At 34.8% G+C, this 27,299-nt stretch overlaps 2 protein-coding genes across 6 annotated transcripts; both read right to left on the bottom strand.

The window, feature by feature from the left end:
- Window positions 1–283: 283 nt before the first annotated feature.
- Window positions 284–3,110, bottom strand: LOC105421241 (uncharacterized). Its single transcript, XM_011627874.3, has 3 exons — window positions 2,977–3,110; window positions 2,560–2,673; window positions 284–798 (listed from the first exon to the last, which is right to left on the bottom strand). Exons 1-3 carry the CDS (start codon window positions 3,010–3,012, stop codon window positions 619–621), a joined length of 330 nt encoding a protein of 109 aa, XP_011626176.1. The 5' UTR covers window positions 3,013–3,110; the 3' UTR covers window positions 284–618.
- Window positions 3,111–13,534: 10,424 nt separating this feature from the next.
- Window positions 13,535–24,213, bottom strand: LOS4 (P-loop containing nucleoside triphosphate hydrolases superfamily protein). 5 transcript variants are annotated; one of them, XM_020672049.2, is made up of 9 exons: window positions 23,975–24,213; window positions 22,961–23,321; window positions 22,189–22,482; window positions 21,785–22,012; window positions 21,043–21,120; window positions 15,407–15,808; window positions 15,089–15,230; window positions 14,172–14,257; window positions 13,535–13,937 (listed from the first exon to the last, which is right to left on the bottom strand). In XM_020672049.2, exons 2-9 carry the CDS (start codon window positions 23,150–23,152, stop codon window positions 13,875–13,877), a joined length of 1,485 nt encoding a protein of 494 aa, XP_020527708.1. In that variant the 5' UTR covers window positions 23,153–23,321; window positions 23,975–24,213; the 3' UTR covers window positions 13,535–13,874. The 5 variants fall into 5 exon arrangements, with proteins under 5 accessions (XP_020527708.1, XP_088724870.1, XP_088724871.1 ...); XM_088868744.1 differs by having other exon boundaries at window positions 22,961–23,278; XM_088868745.1 differs by having other exon boundaries at window positions 22,961–23,275.
- Between the last annotated feature and the right edge of the window lie 3,086 nt (window positions 24,214–27,299).

The following is a 27,299-nucleotide window of genomic DNA, read 5'->3' as shown; positions in this document are numbered from 1 at the left end:
CTTGGAGCTATCCTCTCAATCCCTAGATTGCAGTATTTAAATCCCATTCTACCAATAAATAACATGGCCTATAAAAATAGCAATATTCAAGTTCTTCCATTTTCAAAAAATTTGGATCAGAAATTCAGCCATGTTATTTTCCCAGTTCCAATGCTATTTGTTTTCTGCCATTTATGCATATTGTTCTTAGTCAGTTTTCCATTAAATTTTACAAAAACCAGACTGCCAATTCCCAAGTGAACTCTTTCTCATAATTTCTGACTCTGGGTACCACTCCAAGAAAGAACCATAAAATATAAAATCATGATAGCAACATATATGAAATTGTTAAATCCACAAATGGCAATGGGATATTGACATCTGATAGAATCCACATAACAAATACAAGAATTCCAATGGTTCTCTGTTCCAAAGTAAGGCATAAAAAAGCGCATTTCAAAGTTGAGATTGGCCCATGGTTCTGATTTTGTACATCACATAAATCCATCTTGCACAGGCTAAACTCAAATTTCATTAACACAATGGTAGATAGAGAAGAACACTTTAGATGGTTATGGATGATTGATTAAGGCTGATTGAATTGGAATTAATGGTGAGGCACAAAACCTTAACGTGGTGTCAAGATTTCTCTAATAAGCCCTCTAAGTAGAGGTTTAATATGTATCTCCCAGTTGACTGAACGTCTAGTCGCTTTTCACCAGGCTCATATCTCCCCTTTCGAAGCTGGTATCTGTGTGTTACTGCTGAAACTGTATAAGTTTGACCTTCTATAGTAACTGACTCACCACACTGCACATTCTGTCAATATAAACACCGTGCATATCAAAATTTAAGAAATAAAACACTGAAACCCTATAAATTTAGAGGATATTTGCATATCAACGTTACAAGTTTTGTTAGAAAGACAATAGCAATCAGAAAATTGGTCACAAACCACTACACGTAGAGATTATTGAATACAACCACACTGCATGTTATTTCTAGGAAAACAACATTAAGACCGTATTTTTAAGATATTATGGACCAAGAAGAAACACATGCATTTTTTAGACTACGAGTGAAACCACCATGTGCAGAATGGAGAGCCAAGATTCATGTAGCCGACCCCAATTAATTGGAAAAAAGCTAAAATGATGATGATGATGATGATGATGATGATGAGTGCATCATGTGAGTTCTGTCAAAAAAGGCCCAATTCAGACCAATGTTATCAAATTCTCTTCTTTTTGGCTGATAGGCAAATCTTCAGCTTCAAGCCCTAAACGGAAGAGAAGCAAATCACTCCCCTTATATATTTAAAATTTCTGTAAAAGTGGCTACCAAACATACAAAATTTCATGAGAACAACTCCTTCAATATTCAAGATTTTATTAGATATGCCTTTACACTAAAACGTTTCACAAAGTGCCAAGCTGTACATATTTTTTTATTTAAAAACACACCCAAATCTACGAAGAAACTGATGCGCTTCCATTTTCTGGCCAAATCGAAGAGCCCTCTGAAGAGAATCTGATAACAATGTTCAAGACCATGATTTGGCGGATAACATAAAAATTAAATACTCATACATTATGATAAGCATAACCCCTATAGCAGTGTGTTATGCTGAATGGAGAAAAGAAATACCAATATTTCATTATATATTGAGCCATTGACAGCTAATTTCTCAACTAAGAGATAATTAACTATTTCATTATATAGATTGTGGATTATAGCCTTCAATAAGTTTTATTTTATTTTTTTGAAAGAAGAACTAAATAGCACCGGTTACAAGAAAATGCAAGGTAAAATGACAAAATACTGTTTAAGGAACTGAAAACATAGATAACCAGTGGAGAACTAATCAGATAACACAAAACGAGTAAAAAAGGGCAAAAGAATGAGATCCTTCATTAAGATTCATGTGCTTCTTAATACTTGTCATTAAACAATTGAAAATGATGTTAGTAATTAATTCATAAAAATGTTAAACAATGAGAAAATGAATGCACATTGTATAGATTGATCATTGCGCAATACATGCAATGTCACTCAAGGAACATGAGAAACAGGAAATAATCCTCAACAAACAAAAGAAAATTTTAAAATTAGCAAAATCAAACAATGTCTTGTTAACAGATTATAAAAGCTACCATTTCATTACCGATATAAACATTACTATATATATCTCTATGCATATTCACTGATGAGCAATGCACATAAAACTATGGTTTTTGTGAGCATACTCATGAAGGCAATGGATACCCAATGCCGAAGACATGAATTTTTTTAAAATTGATTAAAATTGAGAATTTGATTATGAACATGAATCTGTGCAGATTATGAAAATATCCAGTTATTCAGTTAAACAAGAGAAAGAAAAGACAGCACCAACTTTCAAAACAAATTCTGTGTTCCAATCAAGCAAGAATATGCAAACATATCACACCCATTTCAAGAAACTAATGCACATTTAGGTTATTCAATGGAAAACCACCGACAAGCTCTACTAAATTTAAAGATAAGAAGAAAAAAGGAGAAACAAAGTGAAAAACACACTGATATGGATAAAATATTTACCGCCGGTAAGCACCGAATGCCCAAATTCTTGGGAGGTGGGGTGATTTCTATGACTTTGTAGGGATGGTGGTCGTGTTCCCTCTCTCTTCTTCGGCAGAAAACTCCAATGGGGACCTGTTGAAATTTGGGTTATCTCATAAAATCGGTTTTTCTCCATCTATGCCTCGTATTTCAATAAGAAAACCACGAAAGAGGCCAACAGAAAAATCAAACAAGAAAAAGTATCAAAGAAAAGGATCAGAAAACTGGAAGCTCTGACTCCAGTTATAATTAAAGATGCAGCCATTTCAAATCACAGAGATCACTCTTCCTTAAGATAAAAACGCCAAAAACAAAAAGAAAATGGCAGACCAAGCTAATGTTTAGAAAGACAGAAAACAAAGATAGAAGTCTATGATGATTTAGAGAGATGGGTACCTTAAGATACAGAGCACTGTTAAAGGCTATGGCCATTTCCTCCTCTGTTGTGTTTCATGAAGAATTCTGGATTCTCATTGTCCTGGCCAAATTATACCCAAGAAAGTGAAATGCGGCCACATTTTTTTTTGTCTTCGGAAATTTTTTCACTCAAAAGGAAAATTGTTTGGTGCGGCACGGCCCGCACCTGTTAAGCTACGGTCAATTAATCTCAACTGTCCATCTAATCTGACGGTGCAGAAAGTGCATGATCCCCGTTCCCAAGCATTTGTTACCTATATCTCTACTGGCTGGGTTGGTGGTCTTCTTGTGGAGTCGTGGGAGTACACAGTGTATTTATTCCCTCACTCTAGAGACCCATCTTGGTGGATTTTTTCAGTCTTAAAATTTTAGGAAGCACCAAATAATCACCAGATGATTATTTTTAAAAGAAAATTTCAATTTTCTGAAACTTAGATCTCAAATTAAAAAATTGGATGGCTTCCGCTCGGTCAAACTTTGCTTTTTCCCTAGTACATAGAGAGTTCTATTTTTTTTATTTTATCTAAAGTCCGTGTATGAGTTGAACATATTATATCCCCAAAATTCAAGGTCCTAAAATTATTCTTATTATTGGTTTTATCCAAGGGAGGAAATGCACACTACACCCACTGGAATATAAAAACTCTTGGCTTTGGAATTTGGGTGGTATAGAGCCTAGACTGTAAATAATCAAATTAGAGTGTGGAGAAATGTGGTTTCAATATTGGAAATCTTTGTGATGCTTTAAAATATATGTTCATATTTATTTATATAGTTTAAATGATAAAAAATAGTGCAGATCAACAGATCTGAGAAAACTTGAAAATATTGAAAATTGATAATCTAAAAATATGTTACAAAATATACTATTTCCAAAACTTGAAATCAAATTTTTTTTCATGCCCATGCATCTTGATGTCGAGATAATCAATTTGAAGATATTTGGGCATAAAAACAACCTCTTCTAGTGAAAGTTCCTCTTCTAGTGAAAGTTTTGAGGTAGGCTCAAATTTGATTGTTTAGTACCTTGGCTCTATATAAACTTTTCCTTTGGAAGGATACGGTTTGCATAGAGCCTACTTTCAAATAGTATAGAGAAATGTGGTTCAATATTGGAAATCTTTATGATAACCTTAAAATATATGTTCATATTTATTTATATAGTGCATAAAAAATAATACTGATCGACAAATCTGAAAAACCTTGAAAGTCTTGAAAATCGATAGTCCAAAAATACATTACAAAATATACTATTTCCAAAACTTGAAATCCATTTTTTTTCATGTCCATGCATCTTGATGTCTAGATGATCAATTTGAAGATATTTGGGTATAAAAACAACCTCTCTTATGGTGAAAGTTTTGAGGTAGGCTAAATTGATTGTTTAGAGCTTGGGCTCTATGTAAACTTTACCTTTGGAATTTTAGTCATTTGAGAGAAGATTTGGGCAGTTTTCTTTGGGGGTGCGGTTTTTATAGAGCCGAGGCTCTAAACAATCAAATTACAACCACTTTCAAATAGTATTGACAAGTATGGTTTTAATATTAAAAATCTTTTTGATGGCCTTAAAATATGTTTTCATCTTTAATTATAAAATTTAAAGCTTCAAAAATAGTGTAAATCGAGTAGATCTATGAACACTTGAATTTTTTAAATATTGACGGTCGAAAAATGTGTTAGAAGATGCACTTCTTCCAAAACTTGAAATCCACTTTTTTTTCCTCATGTCCATGCATCTTGATGTCAAGATGAACAATTTGAGGATATTTGGGCATCAAAACAACCTTTTTTGGTTAAATTTTTGAAGTAGGTTCCAATTTGATTGTTTAAATCCTAGGATCTATATAAAATTTTCCTTTTCCATTCTTTCTTTCTTAACCAGTAAAGTCCTAGTCACATTGCTGATTTTTTTGCATCTAAGGAGAGTAGTATAAATGCCAGTCTACACCTACGTAATAGCGATAATATCCCTACCTTAATCAAATCTAGACGGCAGTGCACATGTGGGATTTTCGTGTAAATTGTATACACGCAGTGTGTATGCATGCACACTATTCATCATTGCCGTATTGACTATGGTGGCGATAATAACAAGGTTAAGGGCTTGTAAGACACTATGCGTGAGTATAGTATTGGGTACTCATTTTGCTTACCATCCGTGGATAAGTAGATGAATGGTGGATGTTGAGGTGCTGTACTCACCCAAAATATTGGATGATATTTGTGTATGGTACCTAAACTTCAAGCGATTTTATTGACCGCCGATGCTGGATCACTACACTCACATAAAATGCCGGATGGGATTGTATACTATGAGACCATTTATTTTTTTTACAACAAGGTCACAAGTACCTCTAGCTATATGATTTCAAATTAGACAATTCGACTTGCATCATAAAATTCGAAATTTTTTGTTTTGAATTTTGAATTTAATCAATAACACACTCATAAACACCTAATTTTAAAATCTAACATATACAAGTGATTATGATCTCTTTGTACAAAAAATAAATAGTTTTTGTGTGTACTTTATAACTCCGTATTTTCTATAAAGTACCCGGATGAGAAATAAAAATTTTATTGGGCAAATTGAGAATGCTTTCGAGTGAACTATTGACATGAATTTCCCCCAATTTTATGGTTTTTGTGTGAGCATAAATAGTCATTTCTAAATTCTTTTTGGAACAACATACACTTTATATTAAGGTTCCCACTTTAGAGTATACAACTAAGACGTACTCCTAAATTTTTCGGGAAAATATGGTCCTTATGATGTCTCGAAAAATCTATGATCAACCTTGATTATGTAATTTTAATTTAAAAAAACAATACAAACATGACAGATATATAAATATTTGAAAATCTCGAAATAAACGGTCCAGATAAGTTGTTATAAGACGCGCTACTTTTAGGACTTAAAATTGCTTGTTTCTTTATATTCATATATCTTGAGGTCGATATGATCAATTGAAACGTTTTCCAACTTTTGAATACTCTATTCTATTGGATTTTTTTTGGTGTATTTTATTTTATAATATAAGGTTGCAACCTTGTATAAATTTTATTTTTTTACGAAAAAAAAAAGGAAAGGGATTTTTAATGTATGCACCTTTCAAAATCTATCCTCAAGATGGACCGAGGATTCAAAACTTCACCTACCACCTCAATCACCAAGATGATGAATTAAAAAAATAAATAAATAAAATTTGAGCCTTAGAAATAGTTCATCTTGTATCATTTTTCTTGTATTCATTTCAATTCTTCAAAAATCGTTAGATCTACACTATTTTCAAAACTCCAACTTCATGGACATGAGGTGAAAATAATTTTCCATGATTTAGGATGTGTACAAGTACTATTTTAAGTCTAAAACCCTATGAAAACCAGACGGGACGCATGAGTCAACATTACTCACCAAAAAATTTGTGTTTATGAGAGAAAAAGGAAATTTATGCAAAAATCTCATTTGACCATTAGAATTAAAAAATGACCCCCAATATTTTCTATTCTATGCTCAAGTCACACCTGAGAGTGTATATTATTGTTTAAATTTAATATTTTTCTATAAATTGGACTAAGCTCAATTTTGAGGTATATATACTCCTCATCATCATACCGTGTTCGTAAACTCAGCCGGTCCAACTTGGAACGGGCCGGTCAAATCGGTACCGGGCACTGGCCGATTCAGTTTTGGTAGTGCGACTGGGTATTTTAAAAAACAAAAATAAAGGATTTGTTTGTAATATGTTTTTTAACATTTTTTATCATTTTGGTAAAGATTGTAAAGTATTTTGGCCATGAATACGTATTGTTATATTTTTTCCATTTTTTTTAGAAAATTTCAAAAATAGGCACAAATCGATTTTTTAAAATCCATTTTTTAAACTAATTTTCAACTTCATTTAGATGTACTTTATTTAATCATACTTTAAATATACTTTCATATTTCTTATTGTTTTGTATTTTTTTTTTTAACTGTTTTTGGACCGGCCGAGGCCTGCCCTGTTAGGCAAGGTGGTTTACATGTTCCTTGGATCCGGCCACTTGCCGGTTTCCAAGGCTGGTTCGATTTTTTGAACAATGCCATCACCTACTTGCAAAAATTATAAAAATAATTTAATAAAATAAAGTAACCAAAATACCACTACTAGTTTTAAAGGTATTTTGGTTATTTTAATAATTTCAAATTTACTTTTTCATTTTTTTCGTCCGGTACATGACAGTGGGAAGTATGGAATCCCCAAATTTAAACTTAATATGTTGAATAGAAAAAATTACAATTAAAATACCTTAGAGAGTAGGCTTAAGCATAAAATATAAAGGGGAAAGTTTATATAGAGCCGAGGCTCTAAACAATCAAATTAGAGCCTACCTCAAAAATTTCATTAGAAGAGGTTGTTTTGAGGTCTAAATATCCTTAAATTGATCATCTCGACATCAAGATGCATTGGAATGAGAAAAAAAAAAATGGATTTCAAGTTATGGAAATAATGTATTTTGTAACATATTTTTAGACTGTCACTTTTTTAGTTTCAAGTTTTCATAGATCTCTCAATCTACACTATTTTTTAAGCTTTAAACTTTATAGATAAATATGAAAATATAATCTAAGGCTATCACAAAGATTTTCAGTAATGAAACCACATTTCTCGACACCATTTGAAGGTAGGCTCTAATTTGATTGTTTAGAGCCTAGGCTCCATACAAACCGCACCCAAATATAAAATATGGGGAATTATTATTTTTTCATAAAATGAGGTTATATTTTCCATAAAATTTCCCCAAAAAACCCTCTCTCTGTCTCTCTGTCTCTCTCTCTCTCTAAATTCGTTCCTCAAGTGTTTCACTCAATTTAGCAAAATAAAAAAAAATAAAGTTTGCATCAATGTTCATGAAGTGCTCTTTCTGATTCCCCTATCTAGAGGATTTCATGTCCAGGAAGTACTCTACTGTAACTAAACCTAAGAATTGAAGTATACTAGAAGCAGTAAGGTGATTCTTGTTTCTATCTTTTGGTTTTATCAATTTGAACTGATTTTATTGGATGGAGAAACAACGAATGAGGAGATTTATTTCTCTCTCCAAAGGATAAAATTGATGATTTTTCATTTCTAGAGCTCCATTGGGATCTTAATTTAGTTATGGTTCCTCAACATCAATCGTGAGACCAAGCTTAAACACACTACATCAAACCCTAACCAGTGAATGGTGGTGCAAGCACATATTGATTGGGTTTTTCTTTGTATGAGGTTTCTATATGTCCTAGGCTTTATGAAAACAAAATAAAGGCTCACCTCAAATCTTTATCCAAGAAATACTTTTGGCTGAAAATATCCATAATGTCTCTAAAATCAATTCCTTGACTGACAATGAAATTCGAAACTAAAAAAGAGATACAAATCTTGCGGATCTATAAAAACTTATTTTTAGGATGAAATAGACAATTTAGATAGGTTGTTACAATAACAATATTTTTAGATCTTGAAATCTTTTTTTTCTATTTCACAACCATAATGTTTAAACAAAGACCATCGATGTAAAGGTTTACTATTGCTTGAATTTCAATTTTTGATGAGTTATAAAGTGAAGCTTTACTTATTTTTGGTTGGGGACTGAGGCATATATTTTAGAGGTTTTCAGGGCTAATTTTTGTTTGAAAAAATTACCAAAAAAACACTTTAAAATGGACTATCTATGCAACTTACCCCACCCCAATTTTTTCTCACTTTTTTCTCCAAACAACCTTTCGTCATAAAAACCCTTAAGGTAAAAAGTTGTTATTTTTTGGACGGATATGTCCTGTACAAACCAAATCAATTCGCGGGTCCCAAGTAGTGTACTGCCGGAGCACATCTTTGCACTGCCGGAGCGCGTCTTTGCATTACCAGAACGCGTTCTCATAATGCCGGAGCACTATGGTTCAAACCTGTATTGCCGAAGCACACATTCAGAATGTCGGAGCACTTGTTTATACTGCCGGAGCGCGGTCCTCTATTACCGGAGCGTTGTGGCTCCAGAGACTTCATTGTCAGAGTGCGTCTTTGTACTATCGGAGCGAGTTCTCATAATGCCGGAGCGTTGTGGCTCAGACCTGCATTGCCGAAGCACATATTCAAAATGCCCAAACACGTAATTGTACTGTCGGAGCATGTGTGAAAACTGGAGAGAGAAGGCCATGCGAAAACAAACAAAGGTAGTTTAGCCTTATTTCCTGCTACTTTTGGGTTTTGGGTTGGGGGGTTATTTGCGAGAAAAGGTGATTGGGGAAAGAAGTTAGACAAAAAATTGGGGTGGGATAAGTTGCATAGATAATCTATTTTAGGGTGGTTTTTGTAATTTTCCCTTTTTGTTTTCTGGTTATTAAGGTTTAAACGGTGACATATTAGGTTTTCCATACGTCTCTATTTTGTGTTTCATTTAGTATCTTTTAAGTTACTTTTTATTGAGTAGGATGATGATAAAAATGTAATGTAAATTGGAATAACGATTGAAATCAAACGCAAAAGAACAAACCCAATGTAATTACTGGTGCTACAAATTGTTTCTAGAAACACTTACCTAATAATTTATCATATTACAATAACTAAAAGCTGAAAAAATTTATACATAATAATTTATCATATTACAAAACTAAAACCTGAAAAATTTGTAAGGAAGCAGCCTCAGCTAACATCTTATCAGCTTAAATTTTTAAGGAAGTAGTCTTAGCTAACATCTTATCTGCGTCAACTACAAGAATCTTGGTTAACTTTCTTTTTTCATATCTTGTAAGAGTTACAGGAGTCACAATCACCAGTTACCACCTCCATCTTTGAAGTTGTAATAAAACCATCTTTCTCAATAGTACTCACAATCACCAGCTATCATCTTTGAAGTTGTAATAAAACTATCCTTCTCAATAGTGCACCCCACACACGCTAGTTCTACCAGTATATTTCTCTATCGTATGCATATCCAAAATTTATCAAAACCCCAACAAATAAATTTAAATAAAAAAAAACCAACAAAAAACAGAGAACAATATGAATAAGAACAAGAAACATATGGCTCATATTACTTATAAGTAAGACTAACAATGAGCAAAACAAAAAAGAGAAAAAAGTACAAGATTCAACACAACAACTGAATGACCAGTTCTCTTGTGCACATCACAGAATGCTTGAGAAAACATTCTGATTAAATGCATGCTTGAGAAAACATAAAACATTGTGTTCGTGGGCGTGTGCTACTTAGTTCATTATGGGCATCTGCTACTTAGTTCTCAAAGGGTGGTCTAACAATTGTTGGAAGGCATACAGCTGGTATTCTCCAGTATTGGACTGGGGTGATGAAAACCCATTTCTACATATAACCCTTATATATGACATGCACCAAACAAGTTGTGTGTGCGTGTGCTACTTAGTTCATACTTAGTGGTGTAACAATAGTTGGAAGGCATACAGTTGATATTCGCTGGTATTTGACTGGGCGATGAAAGCTCATTTCAATATATGACTCTTATATATGTCATGTAACAAACAAGTTGTCCCATAACCATTGTGGTCATGTGCTACTTAGTTCATTGTGGGCATGTGCTACTTAATTCTTATAGGATGGCGTAACAATTGTTGGAAGGCATACAGCTGGTATTCGACTGTGGCGATGAAAACTCATTTCTATATATAACCCTTTGAGTAACACAGGAGATCAGTTGTATTCAAGTAAAGATCAGTTGTATTCGACTAGGGCAATGAAACCGATTTCTATATATAACTCTTTGAGTAACAAGAGATAGATTCAACTTGAGCAATCGACTGAACAAAACAATACAGAGGGTTCAAAAGAACAACCAAACTTCAGCAATCGACTGAACAAAACAAATATGGTTCAAAGGAAAAAGCAGTAAAAAGCAGCAGTGAACAAAACAAATATGGTTCAATTGTTCTTTTTGAAGAAACATGAATATTTTCTTTTCAGAACAAAAAATGGAATATATCTAGTGACTGTGCCGAATTTCAGACCTCCATTAGGCAATTATCTGTCTTCCTAAGCGACATGTACAACTTGAGTGAAATTATGACATGAAAAAATATGTGCGAAAGAAATCCTACTCATTTGCAATTATTTAAACAATCAAAATAAAGCGCATCTCCAAACTGTGGGACAATGCAATCTTGGTGTTGAAAACTCTTATAATAACCAAAAAAATCTGTTTCCACCCCTATTTCTTAAATGTAAAGCTTTGAAAATGATTTAAATTGAGCAGATATATAAAATCTTGAAAATAGATTATCCAGATAGGCAGATTTTTTGTTACAAGGTGCACTACTTTTTAAGACTTCATATATATATATATATATTTTATTTTATTTTTTTCTTTCTTTTCTTTTCTTTTTTTTTTCTTTTTTTTTTTTTCTTTTTTCTTTTTAAATTCTCATAGATCTGGAGTTCAAGAATATCAACTTTAGGGTTTCTAGTGTTATAACAACTTGATAGGTTTTCAAGGTGCATGTCACTTCTACCTAGGGTTTTTTCTTCCAAAATTATGATTTACATATTGATATTAAACATATATAATAAACTGAATGATTCCAATTTCCTTTATCTCACGCACATTCGCTCTAGAAACATCTAACTGTTGGTTTTTGTTTTTAACAACTTTGGAAATCACTCTACTTGTTTTGTTTTTAATAACTTCTTTGGAAAACACTCTACGTGTTGTTTTGGAAAATATTTTGGGTTTTATAGTTTTTTTTAAAACACTCTACTCCTCTACTCCTCTATTTGTTGTAAAATATTGTTTTGGTTATGCAACAAACCTTCAAAAAAAAATTTAGAACACAATAAACATAGAATATCTCCAACTCCCAAATGATATCTAAAAAGAAATAAAAAAATATTTAGTTTTTTTTAAAACACTGTACTCTTCTACTTTCGTTGTAAAATATTGTTTTGGTTATGCAATATTGAGAAAACAACGAACCTTCAAAAAAAATTTAGAACACAATAAACATACAATATCTCCAACTCCCAAATGATATCTAAAAAGCAATAAAAAAATATTTTCGAATATGCGCCAAAGCACTATGTAGAATACAATAAACATAAAAAAATAGAAATAAGAAATAACTTGCCGCTTTCATCCTCTCTGTTTTGAACAATCAACCTCTATTTATTTCATTTTAGAATTTTTATCCATTATGCGACTGTTTTGAACCATCAACCTCTTTTCATCTCTATCTTCATAAAAATTTTACCCATTATTCAATCTCCTCCAATGTTTTAGATTTCCAATGTCCTGTTCTAGATTTCCAATGTTATAATATATTTATTTCTACTTCCACGTATCTACTTTATAAACTTCAATTATTTTTCTCACTAAACTCCAAATATTTTTTTCAATTATTTTCTTCACTATACTCCAAGTAAATAATTTTATGAACTTTATAATACTTTATAAAACTCCAAATATTTTCTTCAATTATTTCCCTCACTAAACTCCAAATATTTTTTTAATAATTTTAAACAAGTAATCTTACTGCCTATACTTTATAATACTTTATAAAACTAATCAGGAGAAGCATCTTTTGAAGACACATTTACAGCCTTCGAAATAGAAGCATCTTTTGAAGACACATTTATAGCCTTCGAAATACATTTGTAGCCTTCGAAATTGGTTTTATGACTAGATTATCTAGTAAACCTATAAATAAAAAGTGCACAGTTCTAAAAAGTGAGGGCCTACAATTATAATTGTCCATTGGCACCAGCTGCTTATAACATATATCATTGCACCATAGGCATAACATGCATAAGGTGCTTCTTATAATTATATACCGTTGCACCATGGTCACCGCATGCATATGGTGCATTATGCATGCAGTCCTACAAATCATGTGTGATGCATGCTCTGATGTGATGCTTTCCATGAGAGTGCAGATATTGTGATATGGGGTGCGTAATTAGTAGTAAAAAAACCGTGATGCTTCCAATGAGAGTGCAGATATTGTGATATGGGGTGTGTAATTAGTAGTAAAAAGACCAAGAGAAGCCCAAAACAAGATCTGGGGTGTGTAATTAGCAGTAAAAAGACAGAAGCCCAAAAAAAAACTCCTTTGTGTTAATGCTTGGAGTTGACAAACTTTATATTTTCATGGCAGGGATCAAATACCTCGAACCCCCAGCTTTTCCCCATAGTCAAATATAAAGTAGCACTAGAAGACCGCCTATTATTTTACAGTCCAATTGCACCCATGGCTCGTTCCTGCAAATGTAGGTATTTTATTTTCCTTTGACTCGCTGTTGAAGTGGTCGAGGTGAAGTCTAATCCAATCAAAACAAATGGAAGGAAAATATAAAATAAGATTATCTATAAAATATAGAGGTCACTATCATTCTTAAATTTCATATGGTTGGTAAGTGTCATTGAATAGACACAAAGCTCCAATTGAATAGACAGTTTCAAAAAAAAATTTCTTAAACTTGATGACTCACCTCAAACCATCCAATTTGACATCTAATTAAAGGAACTGATTGTGACCTCCATGTACAAAAGATAAAAGATAAATGATCTCTTTATAAAGAATCCAATATAAAATGCCAGCATACTCCTAAAATGACTTGTTAATATACAATGATCAAGCAAGTACATATAGTAGTACTCTCTTTTTTCACTTTACAAATAATCTACCAAGATTTTCTTTGTTCTAACATGCTGATATCTCCCAACTGTCGACGGGTAGGGCATTTCTTAACCTCATAGTTTGTATGAGTTTCTTGTTTCATGTTCCACATGAACATACAATTTCAACACAATGCTCCACACGAATATACAATCTCACCACATCAATCACCAAAAACACAACTCCAAACTTTATTCCAACTCCGAAATGATGATACTACGCTAGACCAGCCTCTTTGAGAGCAGCCTCAAAAAGTTCCTCACTCTCCCACGATGAAATCTGCTATCACAAAATTAAAGAAGCCCATAAAATTAAAGTAGCCCAATGTTCGACCATGTTTTGGTGAAGGAACACGTATGGGTGGGAGTATGTGTTTGTGAGTATATTTTATAAAATAAAATGGAAGATTTTTGTACAGGAGTATAGATGAACGTACAAGAGAGATTTTGGTGGACTATAGGTGCGTGGGTGGTTGTATAAGAGTGAGAGTTTGTTTTATGATGATCAGATTACCTCTTTTATTTTGTGCTGGAAATGTTTTTCTATTTTCTCCATCAGTTCAGCATCATCATGTCCGCTCATAAAGTTAAAAACAGCTCCTGAAAGTCAATCATGATAAGTTAGATAGAAAATTTCTCTATTCTTACTGAAAATGAAAATTAAAAAGAATCCATAAAATTGGAAACTTAAATCAATCCTACATAGATCTAAAGGCCACAACCTTTATTACATGATGATAACACACCACGCACATATCCTAAAAAGCTAATTATAAGAGCTACATATAATGGTCAATGAATAACTACTATTACATGTGATAACAAACACAAATAACCCAAAAGGTTTACTACAGAATTCAAAAACTCGACCGACTCCACACATATATAGACGAGTCACTCAACCTCAACAATTAGCCCCATTTAGTTCCCATTTAACTACTCAAGCACATGGGAGCCCGTAAAATTCTCGACGAGTGCTGTTAATAATAGTGCTATGGGACTTGTCCAAGTCCACAGATTCAGGCCAGTAAGTCAGCCTTACCCATAAGGTAAGGCCGAGTTACCCCAAGTTGTGCATACAACTCGGGGCACATAAATTTCAAAAACTGTATGTTTGCTACCTTTCTTATTTTTCAAATAGAGCACGAAGTAACAGTGGAGTCTCACTTCTCCCACATTCTTTCACTCCCTGTTCCCGAATGCTTCCCCCCTGCCCCCTCTTTAACCACTCTCTCCACCCCCCCACCCACCCACCCACCCACCCACCCAAAAAAAAAAGACAAAAAAAAAGACAAAAAAAAAAGCCACGGCGAGTCCACTCGGACTCACCTCAAGTATTGCCGGCTCCTAGCCTGAGCTGAGTAATTAAACATTACTTTATTTATATGGAATATAGATAAACTGCTCAATGGAAAGACATAGAAATCTAACCTTTCCGACCAAAACGGCCAGCTCGACCAATCCTATGTATATATGCTTCGTAATCAGGTTCAGTTCTTCTTCTTTGACGAGGATTCTGAGGATCGGGATGCTGATATTTGATAGGGAGATCAAAATTCACCACCAGATTCACCTTTAAAAAGAAAACCGGCTAGAAGTTAATTATCAAAAGCAAGGAAAACGAAACAGATTCACTTTAAGAAAAGAAAACTGGCCCGAACTTGATTATCAAAAGGGGTAGAAAAAAAAACTTTATACAACTTAAAAACTAAGAAAAAGACCATATCTAAAGAATTGCATGTGAATTACCTGGGCTTGATCAAAACCACGAGCCAATACATCAGTAGATATGAGAACTTTCGTCAATCCAGACTTGAACTCGTTGACAATGCGATCCCTGGCATCTAGTTCAAGTGCACCTTGAATTGATGTGCAATCCCATCCTTCTTTCTCTAGTGTACGATGCAAGATGCTCGCACTTTGCCTCGTATTAACAAAAATAATTGTCTGACCCAACTTTTGAGCCAACAAAAAGATCTTGTTCTTCAACACCTCTAACTTGGCAAGCTCATCCGGGACCTGAACTTTATACTGTTTTATAGTATCCAAAGCAAGCTCTTCTTTCTTAACAAACATATGATTGCCATCCTTTACAATTCTTGATGCAAAATCTTTCACAGTTTCATTAAATGTTGCAGAGAATAAAAGGACCTGTAAGATAACATAAAAAGGTAAATATGAAGTTGTTTGCTTTGTCTTAAATCAGGACAATATGCCTTTGCATTAGTAGAGAAAAAATGTCCTGGCAGATTTCAGGATAACCCCAAAACATATTATTGGATATAAAAATAAGCAACCAAATAATTTACGAAAATCCTGAAACAAAAATTAAGATATAAAAACCAAATGCATATACTCAGACATCCTAGCATGGTAATGCCGTGATTTTGGTACAGGGAGTCAAGATAATGTTCTAGTCTATGGTGCATAGATAATTCAATTTGCCCACAAACAACGCAAGTTGACAGCATCCTAGCAACTAGGGACAAGCCCCACACGATGAATCCAAAAGTCCAACAAAATCATAAAAAGCAGTAATATGCTCAGAAATATCACTACCAAAACTACACAAAACCCAACACATAACCATCCGCATGCCATCACATCAACCTACATAACTACTTTTCCATCATCTGAAAGAAAAAAATCTGAAAATCTAGGCATTGTACCCAAAATCAGTCTATCATTAACTAAAGCATGAAGGTGAAACAAGTCAAATCTGGTGGTTGAGGTAATGCACAGTCCCTGAATCCAGTCCCACAAAAAAAAGAAAACAAGGCAAAACTCATTTTGCTCTTTTATTGATCAAAACAAAACAAAAACTACTTTCTGAGTTCCAGTTATAATTTTTAACGGAAGAGAAAACACAAAATCACTAACAAAAACACAAACTTCAGTTCAAATAAGTTAGTCAAACTTCCTGGACTCTGCCAGCCTATGATCCAACTGGTTCTAGCAAGAGACTGGAAATGTATCATCAGATAGACTCCAACAAAACCAGTAAATACCCAAATCCAACTCATGATCATCAATGTACCACCACATGACCCATATAACTATTTCAGTAACACTTGACAATATAAAGTAATCCATAAAATATAGCTAAAATGGTCCATTTGAATATAAAATGGAAACTGGCTAAATCTGGTTGTTAAAGATATGCACTATCCCCATGCACCAATTCCTCATGAGATGAAAAGGAAAAAAGACATGGTTTTGCTGCTCTGTTGATCAAACAAAAACAAAACCATATTCTAATTCATGATGAATATCTTATTCACAAAAAAGAAATATCGCCAACAAACTCATCACACAAAACAAAACTCAGATCAAATGAAGCTAGTCAAATTACCTTAACTTTGCCAACCGAGAAAAAGGGTACATCTAGTTCTTTGAGTATAATCGTGCAGCATCCAAAATATCCACAGAAACCATCTTTACTACATTGTACTTTTTATTTCTTTACGACAGGATTCTATTAAAAATCTCATGGAGGCGTCGCCTTTGACATAACACCTAGCAGTTGATTTATCATAACATTCATTTAATAGGAAAGGAAAAGCGAAACCTATATGCTTGCAAACAAAAGAAGAGCTCTCCACACAACTCTTGGATTTCTCAGTGACCGTTCACTTCAGTGGTCACAGATAACTTCCTTTTTCGAGCTACCTTCGTTTATGGCCCTAACTGCCCTCTTAGGCATCAGGAGCTCTGGCGGAACTTCAGTCAATTGCTCCAACTACTAATCTCCCCTGGCTCTTAGGTGGAGACTTGTCAAATGGACCCACAAAAAATATAATGGTGGTCGCCTCACTGCCACTATGAGATTTTTTGGAGTACATAGATAGCATCCCTCTCATTGATATTCCCTTCTCAAAGGCTTCTTTGACTTGGTCCAATCATGTGACAAATCCTATTATGACCAAAATTGATAGATTCATGGTCTCCCACCTTTGATCATAAGCCCATTCTCTTGGATACCAATCCTGTGCAACGCTCGGTCAAACCTTTTAGACTTGAGCTTTTCTGACTGGAAGTGCCTTCCTTCACCCACCTCTTCAGATCTCGTTGGTCCTCCCTATCTGTAACAGGGTGGGCAGGCTTTAGACCCTCAAAAAAACTACAATTGTTAAAGGCTTCCATTAAGCAATAGAGTCGCTCGCTTCCTACTAACTTTGGGGAGCTTTTTCCGCTGATATCCAGTCCCTAGACACCCTGGAAGAATCTCGTGCTCTCACGCCTCAAGAACGCGTTGATAGGGTTACTGCTAAACTCTACCTTCACCACACTCTAAGGCTTGAGGAAAACTATCAGTACTAGAGATCAAGGATCAAATGGCTTAAAGTAGGGGGCAGAAACACTATCTTTTTTCCACAAAACGGCTAGCTCTAGGAGAAGGGAAATGTTATTACCCATATCACTGCTGGCAGTCATTCCTTCTATCAACCTGATCAAATGAGTTGTATTTTCATCAGATACTTCAAAAATCTCTTTTCCCAGCCTCATCATACCTCACCTTCTTTGGGCAATCTCTCCTTCCAAGACTCTCACCTTTGATGAAGTTGCCTAGCTTGAGAGAAATTTTACCCAAGAGGAGATTCATAAGGTTGTCTTCAATCTACCCAAAGACAAGGCCCCTAGGCCAGACAATTTCCCCATTGTTATTTTCCAGAACTTAGACATCGTTGCCCCTGACCTTCTTGCCTTCTTTGAAGAATATTTCCGTAGACGTCATCTAAATTCAGCCTTAAATTTCACCTTCAAAGCCTTGGTCCCATAATTGAAGGCGCTGAAAAGCTGAGAGACTCATCTTATAAGATTCTTGCCAAGGTCTTAACCTCTCACCTCCAAAAGGTGCTTAGCTCTGACATTTCGTCTACTAAATCTACCTTTGTTGCCAATAGACAAATCCTAGACGGGGGCCTCACGACTCATGAAGCCATTCACTTCAGAGCCATTTCTGGCCAGAAGAGCCTTATCATCAAACTAGACTGGTAGAAGGCCTATGACCATCTCGATTGGGATCTCCTTGACCTTATACAAGCCCATATGGGTTTTGGCACTAAATGGAGAATGTGGATCAAGGCATGTATTTCTAACCCTTTGTTCTCTATCCTTCTCAATGTTACCGCAGTTGGCTTGAGGCCTGAGGCACGCAAACCCTCTCTCACCCTTTCTCTTTGGAGTTACTCTTTTCCAGAACCATCTCCATACTCTATGACAGGGATCTCCTCACTGGTTTTAGGACTTCCTCAGAAGGCCTTGTCCTCTCCCATCTCCTCTACGTAGACGAGACCCTCATCTTTTGTGATGCCAACCCCAACCAGCTAGACAACATCTGACTCTTTCTTAGGAGTTTCGAACTGTTAATTGGGATGGATGTCAACATGTCTAAGACCAAAACGTCCCTCCCTTCTACATATCTTGGCTATCCTCTCTGTCTAGGTAAACCCAAAAAACACCTTTGGGATAAACTTGTTGAGAAGTTTAGTTGGAAGTTTGCCAGCTGGAAGAATCGATTCATATCCCTAGGGGGGAGAATCACCCTTATCAAAGCCACTCACAAACATCCCCATTAACCACATGTCCCTCTTCCAAATCCCAGCTTTTGTTCTCCAACACCTTGAAAAGCTCATGAGAGACTTTTTGTGGTCTGGGTCTACTGAAGATCACACAATCCACCTTGTAGCTTGGGAGAACGTCTGCATTCCTAATAAACTTGGAGGCTTGGCACAAGGAGACTTAGAACCATGCACCAAGCGTTGTTGGAAAAATGGTGGTGGAAGCAGGTAATACAAGCTACGCAAGAGCTTGAAGATGATGGGTGGTTGCCCAGATTCCCCTCCCAAAAATCTTCAGGGGACTGGAAATGCATCTCTTGTAAAAACGCTTTTCTAAAATATTCAGGAGCCTGGAAATGCATCTCGTGTAAAAACGCTTTCCTGAACTACATTAGATTCAACCTAGGGAATGATTAGAAAATTAGATTTTTTTTAAAATAAATGGATAGGAGACTTACCCCTTAAACAGGTCTTCCCTTCCCTCTTCCTCCTGGCTCACAATCAGGCAGTAGTGATTACTGATTATGCCAAGCTTAAAGGTTCCTCCCTTGTCTGGACTCCTATTTTTAAGCGGAACCTTACTGTCCAGGAAACCTTCTCTTTGAATTTCATGCTTCAAATACTTGCACCTCTCTTCAGCACACTCCTTGGTCATGATTTTATCATCTGGTCCCCTAGCCCTTCTCGCACTTTCACGATCTCTTCTTTCTACGACTCCTTACTTCCTAACCTAAACCCCTCACCCATTCTCAATAAAACTTGGTCTCTACCTATGCCTCACAAGATTCAGGCTTTCATTTGGGTTCTCCTTCAAGGCAAGGCCCTTACATTAGGCCAACTGCAGAGATGTGGGCTCTCTTTACCCAATCAATGCACCCTACATCTCCAAGAAGAGGAGACTATCCCTCATCACTTCATCCATTATGAGGTCTCTTCCTGCATTTGGTCCTCTCTTCTTAAACTCTTCGGCCTTCAATGGGTCACTCCCCCTTCCCTAGCTAGTCTATTCTCTGCTCTTCTATCCCTGCCATTTCCAAGAAATGGAAGAAAACTATGGGAACTGTCAATGGAAGCTCTACTCTGGAGCATCTGGCAGGAAAGGAACTCTAGGACCTTTAGAGGAAACCCTAGGCGTGAACGTTCCTTCTTTGATTTCGTCCTTAACTTTATCTCCTTTTGGGCAAAAGTCATTCCTATCTTTGCCAACTTTTGTCTCACTCACTTTCTAGCTAATTGGGAGTCCCTCTTGAACATCTCGGCCCCTCGATCAGATTCTAAGCTCAATCAACACCCCCAAGACACCCCCCCCCCCCCCCCCCCCGCAGGCTTCCTTAAGTTAAATACAAATGGCTCATCCTTAGGAAATCCTAGCCGCTCTGGTTTTTGGAGGTACTTTGGCAAATTCAGACAGTATATTTCTCTCCTTCTCGAGGTACATAGGGATCACAAGCTCCCTTTCTACAACCTTATTCCTATATCTTGAGTTTTCTCCACTTGTTTTATTTTATTGTACCCCTCTCTTACTATCTTTCTCCCACTAACCCTCTTCATCTGAAGTTTGAGCGCCCAACTTGAGGGTTGCCTTCATCAATCTAAGATGATGTAATTCAATATCTTATAATTATAGAGTTAACCTTTCCTCATAAAAGAGAGTAACTGAATAACTGATTATCATATTTACCATCTTAAAATATATACACGCAGCTCCTGTCAATAGAAATAGCGACAAATGCAACATACAAACTAAATATGGAAGGTAGAATATCAGAAGCATTAAACCTTATTCTTAAGAAAATACATGTCCATATAAAGTGAATAACAAACCTGACAGTTAGGATCTGAATTGGATTTATTTCCTTCAATAGCTTTCATGATCCTCAGAGAATCATCCTTAAATCCCTCCTGCAAAACAAAACACAAAACCAGCATTGTGTATACAATAATTAATATCATATTATTACTTGGATAATAACTTTGTCAAATGCAATGTAAATTGATGCCACAATCCAATACATTGGAAAGAACAAACCAATGCAATTACTGGCGCAACAATTCTGTCAACCAGAATCACTGATATAACAATTTATCATACTACAAATACAAAAGTAGGCATATACTATGCTCCTGAGGGAGCATAGTGTAAACCTACTCCCCCGGTAAGAAAACCTACTCGCTAGGATTTTTTTTGTCATAAAATTTTGGGAACAACCTAAGAATCACTAGGAAATCTACTTGAAAGAAAAAATTGAATTCTAATAAGTTTTTTAACACTAAGAACTCATCCTCCAAAAATTGGACGGTCTCTATTCAATCTTGAGACATTATTTTTTTCAAGTGCATAGATGGTGCAATTAGGGTTTTTTTATTGAGGTTAATCTATGGGTTGATGAGGTTACATCCGCAAAATTTGGGGTTCTAAAAATAATCCTAGATGAAGTTTTACCCAAGAAAACTATTGCAATTTTCCTAAAGAATTGTACTCAGTACCACCCCCCTCGAACAAAAACAAAATAAATAAATAAATAAACCAAAAAAAGCATAAAATGAAAAGTTCACAGGAAGGTACCTCAGCTAACATCTGATCAGCCTCGTCAAATACAAGAATCTTTATATATCGAGTGCTTAACTTTCTTTTTGCTATCCACCCTTTCAAAGTTCCAGGAGTCCCAATCACAACTTGTTCAGTTACCGCCTCCATTCTTGAAGTTGTAATAAAACTATTCTTGTCAGTAGGAACTGCGCACATACTCGTTATACCAGTGTATTTCCCCATCCTTAAAAGCACCTCCCGGTTCTGCAAATCCCAAACTTCATCAAAACCCTAGAAATTAAATTTAAAAACAAAAAAGGAAGCAGGAAGCAAGAACATGATGAAGAAGAACAAGAAGTACAGGGCTGATATGACTGAATATGTAAGAAAGCTAAGAGTAAACCAAAGTAGAAGAATAAGTAAAAGATTCAACATTAAACCTGAATAGCTAGTTCTCTTGTGGGGCATACACATAGTGCTTGAGGGACTTTGTGATTTGGGTCGACTCGACTCAACATGCCAAGCACAAAACAAGTGGTCTTTCCAGAACCATTGTGGGCTTGTGCTACTAAGCTCTTATATGGTGGTGTAACGATCATTGGAAGGCTTACAGCCTGTATTCGACTGGGGCGACTGAAACCCATTGCTACATATAAACCTTTGAGTAGCTCTTTCGAAAGATTCAACTCCTCAAAAGTTTTTGCTGAGGTGTACAAAGAATCACCTGTTTTAACCTGAATCAAACATTACTCAGAATGTCAAAAAATAACAAATAACATGTAACTATCAAAATGGATATAACCCCTCGTTCAATCAAATCCCCCTCTCTTTCAATCAAATCTCAATTTAAATGTCAAAATCAATTCAGCGGTTCCCTAATTATCATAACCAGTTCAATAAGGAACACCAACAAAAAACTAAGCAAGTCAAAAGAAAAGAAGATATATGATGCACAGTATTACAACCCCTTAATAAAATAATAAAACTCCTTCATGGTTCAAAAGAAAACCAGACTTGAGAAACTGAAGAAAACCAATACGGCTCAAAAGGAAAACCTAAATTGGTGATTGAAAGACCAATTACTACCAATCCTTGGTGGAAACAGAGAGAGAGAGAGAAGAAGATAAAGAGAAAAAAACGGAAAAAACAGAATTGGGTTAAAAAGTAAAAACCCATACTCGAAAAGAGAGAGAGAAAGAGAGATAACCATACCTCTATTTCAGATTCATGTGGATCATCAATGGCATTCTTTCCAGCAAGAGTTAGAGAACCGATATCAACTTTTTCTGGTTCTTCATCAGCTTCTTCATCACCCCATCTCTTCTTTTCGCTTTCAACAGCCACCTTCTCTGCACTCTCCTTCTTTTCGCTTTCAATAACCACCTTCTCAGATTCCTCTGCCATTGTTTAGCGACTGTAACACCAAATTTCTGTCTATTTAAAAGGTCAAGAATTTCTGCCTAACCCTCCCTTACAACAATGGTTCTCTTCAATTGTCAAAATAAACGAGTCCTTGAATTTCTCGCTCTACTGAGACAAAATCAGACATCAATCTACAATCAACAACTAAGTCCTAGAGAGAAAAAAAACATATTACCGTCACACTATGATCTATGGATAAGCAAGGTCTTTCTCACTGTAACGAACTCTTCAATCAATTTAAAAAACCCATAAAATCAAAATTGATCCCAATTCTTTCTTCTCTATAAAAAGTTCAAACAACATTTGCTCTTCTTGCATACTATGCCCTTGCTTAGCCTTTTCTCTCTTACCTTTTCTGTCTTTAAGAGTAGACAGAGATGAAAGTTCCATACTGTAAACTGAAATTTCGTGGCTACCATTTCAAGCGAAATAAATAACTAATGTAGCTCTCTAGAATCAGTCAACTAGAATCACCAATACGTAAATATACGAATCAAGGTTGCTGACTTTTTACATGCAATTGGGGCATCAAATATTATGAATCAATGGAACAAATCAGATTATCTAATTCACTTGTGTATGACAAGAAATGGAGCAGGAAAACAGAATAAAATCCAGGATATTTACAACAGGGAAAATATGGGAAAGCCCTAAATTATGTTAGGGCAAATTTACAACAAAGGAAAATAAGGAAAGCCCTAATTTTTTTTAACAGAGTTTCCTAAAAAAACCGTGAGAGGATCCGAAAACATTAATTAGTAAGAAAATAAAAAGAAAAAAATGGAAATTCTGCATATAACTCACTAATTGAGAGGTTGCGGCTCTTGCTCGCACAGGTTCCTCTAGCTCTTAACGGAAGGGAAGCTCCAAGAAGGAGATTGCAGAGATGGGAAAGAAGAGCGCCCTCGCTTGTTTACGGGGTGAAGATAGCACGCTACGTTTACAGTAACAACGAAGAGCGCCTCAGCAGGTTTTTTCCCATTAAGGCGGTTACTCAATGGAAAAGCTTGCAGAAGTGCGAGGTTGCTTCGATGCTCGAATATGATCTTCTCGATCTGCAGGGAAAAGTTTATATGAAGCCGAGGCTCTAAGCCAATGGTTTAAAAAACGGATCGGTGACCCGGATCGGGCTTCCAAAAAACCGATCCGGATCGGCGAATCGGCTATCCGGATCGAAAATTGGGTGATTCGATCAGAATAAAGCTTAAAAAAAATTCGAAAAAATTATTAAAATTCATTATAAATATTGTTTTTTAGGAATTCAATAAAAAATGAGGGTACTCCATTAAGAATTTTCATGTTTTTGAATGAATATGCGAATATTGATATGTTCTTTCCCTGCATGAACCGCCATTCAGCATTTAATTTACAGTATTTCGTGCTCATCCCTACACTGTTGCTGTTGGGACTCGATATGTGAATAATATGGCTGGGATAGGGTGGTCTCAGAATCATCATCTCTCTCGTTTTTTCTTTGAATAATATGGATTAAAAAAAAAAAAAAACAAATTTTCAAAAAAATCGATCATGGATTAAAAAAAAAATCACAAATTTTCAAAAAATTCTATCATGGATTACAAAAAAAAATTCGATCATGGATTAAACAAAAAAATCACAAATTTTCAAAAAATTCAATCATGGATTACATAAAATTCGATCATGGATTACATAAAATTCGATCATGGATTACAAAAAAAAACAAACAAAAAAAACAAACAAAAAAAAACAAAAAATTCAATCGTGGATTACAAAAAAAGAAAAAAATAGTTCGATCATGGATTACAAAAAATTCAATCATGAATTACAAAAAACTCTATCATGGGTTACAAAAAAAGCAAAAAACAAAAAATTCAATCATGGATTACAAAAAAAAAAACAAACATTTCGATCATGGATTACAAAAAAAAAACAAACATTTCGATCATGTATTACAAAACATTCGATCATGGATTACAAAAAATTCTATCATGGGTTAAAAAAAAAAAAAAAAAAACAAAAAAATCGATCATGGATTACAAGAAAAGAAAACAAACATTTCGATCATGGATTACAAAAAATTCTATTATGGGTTACAAAAAACCAAAAAATTCGATCATGGATTACAAAAAAACAAAAACAATTCGATCATGGATTACAAAAAAATCGATCAAGTATTACAAAAAAATCTATCATGGATTACAAAAAAAAAAAAAAAAAAAAAAAAAAAAAAAAAAAAAAAAAAAAAAAAAAAAAAAAAAAAAAAAAAATCCGTACGGAATCGCCGATTCACTGTTCGGACTCGCCGATTCCGTACAGTGAATCGGCGATTCACTATACAGAATCGTCCGGTTCTCTCTAGAACCGGACGATTTCCGATTTTTTGGGCGATCCGGTCCCTTTTCACTATTTCCGAGTCGAACCGGGCGAGTCCGGATCGACTCGGCGTTTTTTAAAACGCTGCTCTAAACAATCAAAGTGGAGCCTGCAACAAAAATTTCAAGAGGTTATTTTGATGCTCAAATATTATCGAGTTTTGGACATAGTGTATTTTGTAATATATTTTTTTAATTTTCAAGATTTTCAAGTTTTGATAGATATATCGATCTGCATTATTTTTAAGCTTTAAACTTTATAAATAAATATAAAAATATATTTTAAGGCTATCACAAAGATTTTCAATATTGAAACCACATTTTTCGACTGTATTTGAAGGTAGGCTCTAATTTGATTGTTCAGGGCCTAGGTTTTATATAAACCCCACTTGAAGATGAATAGAAATGGATTTCAAGTTTTAAAAATAGTGCATATTGCAATACATTTTTTTGCTATCAGTTTTCAAGATTTTCAAATTTTTCTATAGAAAAATTATTTCAAGCAGGCTAGACCGCATTTCTACATATGTTGCCCAAAAAATGTAAAGCATCCTAGGTGTTCCATCTAAAAATAATATAAATTAACGATCCACATGTTTTCTTATTAGAATTATTATTTTTAGTTTTTTAAATTTATTTATTTATTCATACTCATGATCTCCATGATAGAGATTACGTATCTTTAAAAATTAAGTCTTAAAATCTATCTCAAAAATAGATTTATTAAGAAGCCTGCATTTCTATCTATGCACGCTTGACTGCATAGAAAGCAGGTCTTTTCATATATTGCTCGATCTACACTATTTTTTAAGCTTTAAATAGAGATGAAAATATATTTTAATATCACAAATATTTCCAATATTGAAACCACATTTCTCGAAACTATTTGAAGGTGTGTTTTACTTTGATTGTTTAGAGCATCAGCTTTAATAAACCGCATCCTCTCTTTTTTTTTGACAAATATTATCTCATTTATTGATAAAAGGTTACAAGAGAAATTTCAAACAGAAAGAGAGGGCCCGATAATCTGTCAAAGTATTTGCCTCTCTATAAATATAGATGAAAGAGACCCACAAGAGTACTACCAAATCTCATTCATCAAATCTCCTTCAATCACACATCAATTACCAAGGTTTCCATTAATAAAAATCTTCAAACCTTGTAACAAGGCTAGGAATAGGTGAAAATAACATCACCAAAACAATTTTGCACGACTCCACCAATTCCATCCACCCCTGGATTCCCCAAAGAATTGTCGTCGAAGTTCAATTTGAAGCTACCTTGACAAGGTGCCAACCAAATACTATGCGGCCTAGCCTTGACAACCCCCATGGTGAAGAGATTTTGCAAGCTAATCGTCATATCTGGTTGTGTGATACCCCATCCCTCTTTTGTAACCGATAGCCAAAACCAAATGGAATGCTTGATTATAGTGATAAATCTATCAAAAGGTAAACATACCCCTTCAAACATCATTTTATTTCTCTCTTTTAAAATTTCCCAATTCCTCTAGCTAGCTTCTAGGCCACATTCGCAGTCTTTGGTGAATGGGGTAAAACTAATTGTACGACAACCCCGAACACAGTTTGAAGAAGAGACACATTAACTCCTAAAATACCAAACAACAATAACCAAATCCTTGTGGCAAAATAGCAATTAATGAAAAATAAGTACAAGACTCCCCATCTACCTTACACATAAGACGTATATTGAGTAATTTTTTTCTTCTTTTAATCAAATTATCTACAGTCAGAACTTTATCCAGTGCAACCAACCAC

Source organism: Amborella trichopoda, chromosome 6 (genome assembly GCF_054954075.1).
Source record: "Amborella trichopoda isolate Santa Cruz 75 chromosome 6, AtrichopodaSantaCruz75HAP2 v2.0, whole genome shotgun sequence".
In the NCBI taxonomy this organism is placed as follows: domain Eukaryota; kingdom Viridiplantae; phylum Streptophyta; class Magnoliopsida; order Amborellales; family Amborellaceae; genus Amborella; species Amborella trichopoda.
Note: the sequence above shows the minus strand (reverse complement) of the source record. Positions and strands in the feature narration are given on the sequence as shown.

Excerpts from the sequence above, each read along its gene's own strand:
- LOC105421241 (XM_011627874.3), bottom strand. The coding sequence starts at position 3,012 with ATGGCCATAGCCTTTAACAGTGCTCTGTATCTTAAG. Across the intron at positions 2,674-2,976 it reads ACAGTGCTCTGTATCTTAAG|GTCCCCATTGGAGTTTTCTG; the intron begins GTACCCATCTCT and ends AAATTTCAACAG. Across the intron at positions 799-2,559 it reads GCATTCGGTGCTTACCGGCG|AATGTGCAGTGTGGTGAGTC; the intron begins GTAAATATTTTA and ends TTATATTGACAG.
- LOS4 (XM_020672049.2), bottom strand. The coding sequence starts at position 23,152 with ATGGCAGAGGAATCTGAGAAGGTGGTTATTGAAAGCGAAAAGAAGGAG. Across the intron at positions 22,483-22,960 it reads CACATGAATCTGAAATAGAG|GTTAAAACAGGTGATTCTTT; the intron begins GTATGGTTATCT and ends TGTTTGATTCAG. Across the intron at positions 15,231-15,406 it reads GTGGTTTTGATCAAGCCCAG|GTGAATCTGGTGGTGAATTT; the intron begins GTAATTCACATG and ends TTCTTTTTAAAG.